We start from the raw sequence: 10,751 nt of genomic DNA, 5'->3' as shown, positions 1-10,751 counted from the left end.
CTAAAAGGCCATACATATAGGTTGTTTGTGAGAGAGAATCTGGGGTGTGTTGCCATTGCCAGCTATGAATTAGAAGGATGAAAGCTTTCCCAGGAGGGTCAAAGCTGTCAAATTTTAATTTCAAGGCTTTTTTTTTTTTTTTCCCCTTCCCTGTGTTTCACCTTATAGCTACATTTACACGAAATCCACATACTAAACACCCATATAATCCTTCACTTGTTCTTCCTCTCTATTCCGTTGCCGTATTCTTTCTCTCAGAAAAAAAAAAAACTCTTTCTCTTCTCTCTACCTCCCCCTATATATTCCTCCCCCTTTATTATTAGAGCACATAAAGAATTTCTGTGCCTGTTTTGATTAGGAGGGAGGAGGGAGAAGAAGAATAAGAAGGGAGCGAGAATAGAAATCAACCCCGTGTTTGATCAATTTTATGGTCCAAGATTGAACATAAAAAATGGCGGTTACTACTCACACTCTATCTGCCACAGAAAAGAAACACTGGTGGCTTACCAACCGAAAGGTAAGGTATCACACCCTTTTATTTTACAGTAATCAAATGATGTTTTGTGTTGCATCATACAAATCATGTTTTGTGTTTTATTTGGAAATGTTTAGAATGATATAAACACGCATTTTTTGTTTTGTTTTGTTTGTGTTTTGAAGATTGTTGAGAAATACATTAAGGATGCAAGGAGCTTAATAGCGACGCAAGATCAGAGCGAGATAGCTTCGGCTCTGAACCTTCTAGATGCGGCTCTGGCGATTTCTCCGAGGTTTGACCAAGCGCTTGAGTTGAGAGCAAGGGCGTTGCTCTATTTGCGGCGGTTCAAGGAGGTTGCTGATATGCTTCAGGACTACATTCCGAGCCTGAGAATGGGAAACGATGACTCATCATCGTCTTCTTCTGACAGCTCTCAGCAACTTTCGAGGGAGGGAGTGAAGCTTCTCTCTTCTTCCTCGGAGTCTCCGGTGAGGGATCATAGTTTCAAGTGCTTCTCTGTGTCTGACCTCAAGAAGAAGGTCATGGCAGGACTATGTAAAACTTGCGACAAGGAAGGGCAATGGAGGTAATTTGAAATTTTTATTTTTATTTTCTTTCTCTCTCACTGACATTCTCCCATTATTCTGTTTCATTGGTTTTGCTTTGCCGTGCTATCTGTCTCTCGTTTATTTATTATTTATTTATGGGGTTTTAAAAATGGAATTTTTCTTCGTTTTCGGGTGGTTCAACATTTTTTCTTTAATGACTTTTATTTACGTTTGAGATCAGATCGAAGTAACTACTCAAATGGGTTTCAGTAAATGCTCCTGTCCTGCCACCTACACACGCAAGTGCTTTCCAGCTCCTTTTATTCCAAAAAAGAACTCACTCTAATTCAATGCACAATAAAAAAGAGTACTAAATGTTTACTGTCACGGTTCCTTTTACCGTGGTACATTTACCATTCTTTTCCTTCCATCAGACACATGTCCATTGTACGCTGGTTTTCTTTGTTTTGTTTTTATCCCAAAAAGCATAACCCCCTTCTGGCTTTAAGAGAAAAACAAAATAAATGCAGTTGCCGTTAAGAAACAGTATCTATCACTCCTTTATTTTTATTTTTTTCATTTTTTACGTTACATATACAAATTTCTATACTATATTTCAAAATTAAAAGAAACAATTTCTTGTTACCATATTTTCATACTCAAAAAGAACAAAATGTAATCTGAGTTGGCCTGTAACATTTGGCTTAAATTTCATATGTTTGGTAGACCTATCACATTGTTAATGCTCTCCCATCTTTTTATCTTTTTCATCACACTCTATTCCCCTTTACTTTGGTGACAAGTTTATGCATCTAATAAATGCTTTAAATAAAACGATTTGACAGGTAATATAGTTAGATTAGAAAAATCAAATGTTGAAACATATGCTATAATAAGGCATACTTATAATAATTAAATTTTAATTGAGCAATACAGTTGTATATTACTACTATTGTTTAATTAATTGTGTGTGGAATTTTCAAACATACAGATACTTGGTGTTGGGTGAAGCATGCTGCCACCTAGGCCTAATGGAGGATGCAATGGTTCTTCTTCAAACGGGGAAACGCATTGCAAGCGCCGCATTCCGGCGCGAGAGTGTGTGCTGGTCGGAAGACAGCTTTTGTGTTACCAATATACCCTTCTCCGGCGATTCCACAAACGCGCCACCCTCAACTCCGCCGCGAACCCTTCTCGCAGACTCCGAGAGCGTGGCCCAACTCCTCGGCCACATAAAGTTCCTCCTCCGCCGCCGCGCCGCTGCACTCGCCGCCCTCGACGCTGGACTCTACTCGGAGGCCGTCCGCCACTTCTCCAAAATCGTCGACGGCCGCCGCAGCGCGCCGCAGAGCTTCCTCGCTGAGTGCTACATGCACCGCGCCTCCGCGCACCGTTCCGCCGGCAGAATCGCAGAATCAATCGCCGATTGCAACCGTACGCTCGCATTAGACCCCACTTGCATCCAAGCACTCGAAACCAGAGCTTCACTCTTCGAAACAATTCGCTGTTTACCAGATTCTCTTCACGACCTCGAACACTTGAAGCTTCTCTACAACTCAATCTTGCGTGATCGCAAGCTTCCAGGTCCTGCGTGGAAGCGCCACAACGTGCGATACAGAGAAATTCCAGGGAAACTCTGCGCCCTCACTATTAAAATTCAGGAACTTAAACAGAGGTTGGCTTCTGGTGAAACCGGGAATGTGGATTACTATGCTTTGATTGGTGTCCGACGAGGATGTTCCCGGTCGGAGTTGGAGAGGGCACACTTGTTGCTTTCCTTGCGGCACAAGCCTGATAAGGCAACTGGGTTCATCGAAAGGTGCGAGCTTGCGGATGAGCGTGATGTTGAGTCTGTTAAAGAGAGGGTGAAGATGTCGTCGTTGTTGTTATATAGATTGGTTCAGAAGGGTTACACTAATGTCATGGGTAACATTATGGATGAGGAAGCTGCTGAGAAGCAGAGAAAGAAGGCTGCTTTGCAAGCTATTCAAGCACAGAAAGAGAAAGCCAATGAAGCTGCTGAGCTGAATAAGGTCGTTGAGAGTAATAGGAGCAGCGTGGAGAATACTAATACTAATAATACTCAAAATAGGTCTATGGTGTCTTCTTCTACTGTGAATCCGGCGGTGTTTCAGGGTGTTTTCTGCCGCGATCTTACGGTGGTGGGGAACTTGCTTTCTCAGGCGGGGTTTAACCGGTCCATGCCGGTGAAGTATGAAGCGTTGAGCTGTTGATTGAATCGAAGTTGGTCGGAAATGGAAATGTTTGGTGGGGGGGCTGTTGGAGATGGTACCGGCAGAGGGAATCTCTGGTTCGTTCGTTCACTTTTGTTGTACAAAATTATGCAAAGAAAAAATATTTTAGACTGCCGGAAAATTTTGTCACCTTTTCCTTTTTATCTTTCATTAGCCATCTTTTTATTTTTATCTCTCTATCAGATGTACAGATTATCAGTACTGAATGAAGACTCTACTTTTGTATTTTGGGTCTGCCTTGCTTAGATCTTTCCTCTCAATGCCTCTTTAATTTCGTATATAAGTGATGTCGATTTTGGTTTAGCGGTGATCTTGTGCTTCTAATGGACATGGGAAAAGATACTAATATGCTTGTGTGTTTTGTTAGGTAGTGCAAAATAGAGGCTTTTACTATTTGTTGCCGTGCCAGTAGCGTGGAACAGTAACTGAAAGTCTGAAACTGATTTCCTTTTTTCCGTTGTCTTTATCTGCTAGCTTTCTATTTTTCTCAGGCTGATCTATCAGGGAAAACTGACATTGCATTAAATTTTATTCATTTTCGTATCTACCAAAAATTTTGCTGAGCCTGAGTTTTTGGTTGTATCAAAATTTTATGCCTTTTTGTTTGGTTATTCTTCTTAGCAATGGGTTGTTCTTTTTTATGACCTAGCAGTTGAGCAGGGAAGGGGGGTAAAAGCACAGTTTGAAGAATCACTTGTTATTGATGTGAGGCTCCATGTCATGGAGCATAACTTTGAGGTATGTGAACGTGGTCATATTGTAGTGGTGGACACAGTTTTGAAGTGAACAGGGAAAAAAAAGAGTTGTCAGATTTTTCTTTGCTTCTCCTTCTGGTCTAATACACATTCAGATACAACAAAAGAGCAGGGGGGGTGTCTAATCTGCACTCGATACAAGAAAACAAAGGGATTAGATAGAAAATGTCATTAACTTTATTTGCTTTGTACATATGTTCCGTACTACTTTTTTTTTTTTGGTTGAGTAAGTTGCTATATGTTTCTTATAAAACCAACCCAAGTGTGTGAGAGCTAGGTATTGAGGAGGTTGGTGGTGTCGTTGCATTTGGTACCACCTGTCCTGTAAAAGAGAGTGTAATAAAAGAGAACAAAGCAAATTTATTCAGTTAGATCTTGGAACAATATTAAGAAGGGTGATGGTGTGAAATGAATGTGGGTTTCAACCTCCCAAGAGTAATAATGGTACATGATTTGAGGCGTGGCTTCTGATTCATGAAAAAGCCTGTGAAATTCTGCTCCCACGAAAATATGCATTATTGTGTTTCTACAGTGACTCCCTGGCTGTCACTTTGGACGATTGATACAACTGTTGCCAGATTAAAAAAAAGAGTTTTGAATGCGCCGGCTGACTAGATGCTCTGATTTGAATCCAAAATGTGAAAGCAACTTAAAACGTGAGATTAGAAAAAAAAAATAAAAAATCTTATAGTAGATCTTTCATTCTTCAAATAATATACAAAACAATAGGTCAAAATCCTTCTGTCAAAGGAGGAAAAAAAAAACTACATGCGTTTAGAATTTCCAAAACACGAGAGTATTAGAGGGTGTAGCTTAATTTTTTTTTTTTTTGGGGGGGGGGGGGGGGGTGTTCAACGGGTAGATTGAATGTTGAATTATGAATATGAATGCAAATATATATTGGTCCCGTTTCCCACTATATATGTGAAAGACTACCAACATATGGTTCATGTAAATTTTTAACCATTTTTTGTTAGCGATTTATGTGACGGCCATGGCCATCTCTTAGTACCTTTTTTTTTTTTTTTCCTGTTCCTTCGTTTCATTGCTTCCTAATTTAGAAGCTTCCTAAAGAAAAGAGCCACAAGTATTCAATAGTCTCATTGATCTTTACCGGGGAGACCGGAAATTTTCTTCCTTTCCTTGCTTGCAAGTGATTTGATGCCTTTTTTTCCTTAGCAAGAATAAATAAACAACTAAAAGAAAAAGATTTGTCGCCCCTTTTCCTTGAAGAGCGCCACTTTATTTTTCCACCTTATTCTATGATTATGTTTACATTCTTTTCACCCTTAAACCACAAAAACTGTGCTGTAAATGATTTGATATTTATCAATATGCCTTGAGTCTTCGAATCATCCACAATCGTCCAATTCTGTATTGATTCACCAAATAATTGGTTAATTAGCATTAGTAATTTAGTATATTTTATGAATGTTCTTACATCTTGTCTTCAATAAGAAGAATCTAACTCTGAAAGCCTTCATCGAGGAGAAAAGGGAATTAGTAATTAAGCAATTATGCACTTCTTTGCCACTAGAGGATGCAAATTTAAGTTGTGCACATGTTAAATAATAACTTCCCACCTTCCATCGTGTTAGCTATCTGCACTAAAATGTGCTTCCCAACTCACTCGAAGCAAACATTTAAATAATGGGGCCAGCAGTGGGGATTAAAATGTGAGTTTGGTTGATTTTTTGAAACATGAAATTAATATATAGCTGGATGTATTGTATACTTCGCAACGCTTCACAGCTAATACTGTACTATTTTGAAGTTTTTGATTGCTCTGAACGGATTTCCTTTTTTTGCATAGAATGGAGAGTAAAACGTGCATTTATTTATAAAGATATTGTATTCACATAATAACTTATACAATTTATGCAATATTTACTTTTTTTATTTCTCTTTATTATATACCACCAATTTTATTTCATGCTTTTCTGATTCCTTATTTCTCACTTATTCAAAAACAAAAAGTTGTATATTTTTTTTTGTATAAATAGAATTTCTCTGATTTATAAGCTAGAATTGCACATTGAATCCCATTGGTGGAAAAGAGGAAAACATGCCTCGCACATCTCCATTATTAATGTAAACAACAAAATTCTTCCACCTAGCACCATTGGCAAATTAGTGATCTGGAACTACTCCTCTGACAGAATATTATTTTATTCTTTTCATTAACCTTTCATATTCGTATTGAAAGCATAATTCAATTTCTTGAGGCGAAAGAAAAGTTGCTTCTCACGAGGGCTCAATTTCTTTAGTTCCTTTATTCTGTGGTCAGAGTCTTGAGGGCATCTGCGTAAGACTTTTCTCCCCCCTTTTGTGTATGTGTGTGAGTGTGGCACTCTCGGATCCTCTCTGTACTCGCGAGTGTTTGTGTGTTAGTTTAGTCTTATATATTCTTGTTAAATCTATAGACTAACTAGGGAGTCTAGGATCATATATATTAACTACATGCATTAATTCCACCTCGTGGAATGACGCCACTATTTTTTTTTTTGTACATTGTTTTTAGATTGTATAAATTAAAATGAATAATGAATCTAAAGTTTTAAGAATTTCTCCTTTAAATACTTTGAGGGGACTTGACCAAGAGGAAGACATTTAGTAATACTTTTTTTTTTGTGAAATACATTTAGTAATACTTATAAACAAATGTTTTAGCAAAATTGGGGTAGAAACATATCTAAGAGGTGTTGTGGGAGGGAAAAAATAACCCTTCATGTTTGAATGTAGGGGACAATAGGGGAAGTCATGCCCACTTATAAGTTATAATGTTAGTGTTACCATATGCTATTATCATGTGGCTTCTCCATCCAAACAATGATGGACTATAGAGGGTTTTCTCTTGGCTCTCTGTCAAACCTTGGTGGCACAATGCGCTGGATGAAATATCTGACAAAAGTTTTCACATTACTTATTTTAATTCATTAGTTCTATAATGCAATGCAGATAATTACAAAAGAAAAGGTACAAAAAGAATTGTTTTTATCTTATTGTTTGGGACATGGGGAGTCGAATTTCATTATGAGCTAAAAAATGAATGAAACGTTTTAGAGATCTGAGTCTGCAGCAGCAAGCAACCTTTACAACTCATCTAGAATGGTTTTTATGTCACTATATGTAAACTAGTCAATTAAATTTTCTACCTTAATATTAAATATCAATAATGATAACGACTTTTGAAAAACACATTACTCGTTTAAGGAATGGTTCTGAAAATAACCAATGCTATGGAATCTGATTTCTGATATGGCCATTGTCCAATATTGCTTCATAGGCCTAATCGTCTATCTATATTAGCTATTGCAAACGTTATGGATATGGTGTTACGCATTGTAATGTGATTTCAATGTGAACGTAATTTGTGATGCGCCTGAACTTGAAAGTCCACGGAAAAGAGTATGGGCCATGCATGAACATCATAATTGTGTAGAGTAAGAGTACCATATAAATTAGATGGTGGGAATGGGAAGATAAAGTAGGCAATTGAAAGCTTTTCTAAATTTCTATATATATGTGCCTTAAAAAGTCGTATGCAGTAAGTTGAGTACGCCTTTGTACTATAGTTTGGTTGATTGCTGGCGTTTCCACTTGAAATTTTTAGGTATGAACAAAAAAGTAGTCGTACAATTATAGGCTTTGTGATCCCACAAGTTGAAACTTAACATGAAGCCAAAGCCTTTTGTCCCCGTTAAGAATCAGATGAAAGTGAAACAAGTATACCTCTTCTATATTTTATTTTTGGTTTAATTTCCTTTGCACCAAATAAGAAAGTTGAATCCTTGAATTGCATAAATTTATAATAATTGCTACCATTAAGGAAACTGACATCAAATAAGACGAGCATGCTTACTTCATTTAAATAATTATTTCCAACATATAATTGATTATTAATACAACTATTTATTGAAGGTAATTATAATTTTTCTATAACTGAAAAATGTATTCATTAATTTTTCATTTATTTTAGCGGTGAAATAAAGTTTAATAGAATTATAAATATATATTTTTAGTTAAAATTAAATAAGAATTTACACAAAAAAAGTTAAAATTAAATAAGAGAATTTTCTTACGACGGGTTTAAAAATTTATAGGTCGATAGCTAAATCATAGTAAAATGTTTAAGTGTGAGTTATACTATTTACATAAGTGTTTTTTTATTCTTTTATCGTAACTCTATTTTTTTCCTATACAGAAAATTATACAAATGTATAATATAAATATATTATTTTATTTATAAATTAAAATATTTTCACTATCCTTTACAAATAAATTCAGATGTTTATCTTTTCGTTTTTCGTTAGTGGTATTTGAAAAATGAAAATGAAAATGTTGGCTAGTTCATCATATTATTATTTTTTGGCTCCACGAAAGTGTCTTTTTTTTTTTTGCCATGACCCAGGGAAATGAGCACGATAGAGCACTGACGCTATAAAAGGTTAGGTTGTCATTTTAACAGCACTCTTTAATGTATATCTATAATAATGGAATGGAATATGTATACAATGTTTTATATAATAAATAAATAAAAATGGTAAAGTATTTCATTTATATATAATTAACTAGTTACTAGTTTGCTAGTTTAGCTTGTAGCATTTCTAGTAATGGTAGGAAAGAAAGAAAATAAAAACAACAAATAAAATACATTTTTTTTAATTAAGAGAAAGTGAAAAAAAGAAAAAAATAACTTATGAAAATAAAAGTCATAATTTTTTCTTTTTACTTTTCTTCCAATTTAAATTTTAAATTTTTTTTCTTTCCTTTTCACTATTTCTCTCGTTCCAAGCATAGGATAGGTTTATCCACGACAGAATAATGATAAAGCAAAGCAACATTAGAAGTATCAATGAATAATGAATAATAAGGATAAATAGATATTTTTATTTTTTAATGTGTAAAGCGTTAATAAATTTATTCTTAAAAGATAAAAATTCAAATTTTAGTCTCTGAAAATAAAAATAGTGCATGACAAATTCATTCATGCGTTAACTTTCGTCCATTACCGTTAATGAAATAGCTTATGTGACAAAAATGTGACAAAATGATTGGCAATTTAGTTGTTGAATGGATTGGATTAAGATGTCAGTAAGTTTCTATTGGATCAAAATGCCATTAAGTTTCTATTAAACTAATTTGTTAGATCTCAAATTTTATTTTATTTAAGGGTAAAATATAATTTAATCTTCATTTTTTTTTATTGTTGTAAGCATAACATTATAATAAATACATAAAAAAATAGGAAAACAAAAATAAGTTAGAACAAATATAATAATAAACATTTTGATCCAATAGAAACTTACTAATATTTTAATTTAATAGAAAATTATTGATATTTTGATTCAATTTATTCAGCAATCTTGTTGGTAGTCATTTTTGTGACCTTTTTGTCCCTTTACATTACATAGATTCTTTCATCAGCACTAGCAGATTGAAGTTAATGGGTGGATGAATTTATCGCATTTGTTAGTACTATACACGTTTAGGAACAAAAATGAATATTTACCCGAATAATAAAAAAAAACAAAGTGGCATTTATATTTTGGATTTCGTGTTTTGTAAAATGATGATTGCACTTAAAAAAAACTGTTATCAGAGGTTTACTTAGATGCAAAGGCAATGCCAAATAATAAAAATTAATTAAAAAATTATTAAAATTATTGATTTTGATTTAAAAAGTTAATCTTCAGTAGAATTAAAGTATCGTTATGTAAACAATCATTATGTTTGAAAATTGTCTTCCACGTTCGCGTTATCAAATATAAATTTTTAACATTAAATAAAAATTTAAAATATTTTCATACGTTTTAGCTTCAAATATACTTTGGAGTGTAAAAATGGCTTGATTTATCATGTACAAAAACACAATAAATTCTAAATGATTCTCCATGAATTTTTTTGTGTGTCTGATTCTCCATGAAATTTTATAATTTTGTTATCAATAATCTACACATTTTTTTTCTATAAATGGTATGTTTTTCACGAGAAAAGGGGATGGTTTTCTCCTGTAATGAGTTAGAATGTTTTCTTCTCACACTAGAAAGTAGAAAATAGTAACCACCTTTCAAAATTTGCATATACATATGTGATTAAATCAATATCATATTAAAACATTTTCATTTTGAAAAATGACACCTATAAATAAAGAGAATATGATTAACAATAAGCAAAGCAAATCAAATCAAATAATAATAATATAATATACATACAAGAACTAAAATGCAGTGTTAATTTTTTCTAGAGAAAAATACTCATATCATACACTGTTAGTGTAAAGATCCTTTACAAAGGCAACGAATTATATTCCCATAAATTGCCACATCATTTTTATTATTAATTAATTGAAAATAGTAAAAAAAAAAAAAAACCTCGCTTTCTCCGCTTTTTCGGATGCTGCCATTGGCCTCTGCACTTCCGTATATCACTTTTCAAGATATTCAAGCGAAAGAAAAAAAAAGGTGTAGGCAGAAGATTTAGTATTATTTGTGTACTAATCTTGTCATGGAATTGAAACTTTAAAGTTTTAATTCACTCTGTCTCTTGAATTTTGCAATAAGTATTTGAGATAATTTTATGACTGTTAAACATAGTTTGATATTCAAACTTATTTAAGAATTGGATAAGGGACAGGAAGAGAATAGGAGGTAGAGGTGCGGTCGTGCACACGCAAGTGGAAAGGGCGAACGAACGTCGTGAGTATTGTTACAGA

At 34.2% G+C, this 10,751-nt stretch overlaps 1 protein-coding gene across 1 annotated transcript; it reads left to right on the top strand.

Moving 5' to 3' along the window:
* On the top strand, positions 1–3,506 carry LOC100808420 (uncharacterized). Its single transcript, XM_003554494.5, has 3 exons — positions 1–517; positions 661–1,064; positions 2,018–3,506. The coding sequence occupies exons 1-3, from the start codon at positions 452–454 to the stop codon at positions 3,258–3,260; spliced, it is 1,713 nt and encodes a 570-aa protein (XP_003554542.1). The 5' UTR covers positions 1–451; the 3' UTR covers positions 3,261–3,506.
* Positions 3,507–10,751: the final 7,245 nt, after the last annotated feature.

This window comes from Glycine max, chromosome 19 (assembly GCF_000004515.6).
Source record: "Glycine max cultivar Williams 82 chromosome 19, Glycine_max_v4.0, whole genome shotgun sequence".
NCBI lineage: Eukaryota > Viridiplantae > Streptophyta > Magnoliopsida > Fabales > Fabaceae > Glycine > Glycine max.
This window is presented reverse-complemented; position numbering and strand designations above follow the sequence as displayed.

Bases quoted from the DNA above. Each gene is read 5' to 3' on its own strand.
- LOC100808420 (XM_003554494.5), top strand. From the start codon at position 452: ATGGCGGTTACTACTCACACTCTATCTGCCACAGAAAAGAAACACTGG. The intron at 518-660 runs GTAAGGTATCAC...TGTGTTTTGAAG, and splicing joins GGTGGCTTACCAACCGAAAG to ATTGTTGAGAAATACATTAA. The intron at 1,065-2,017 runs GTAATTTGAAAT...TCAAACATACAG, and splicing joins GACAAGGAAGGGCAATGGAG to ATACTTGGTGTTGGGTGAAG.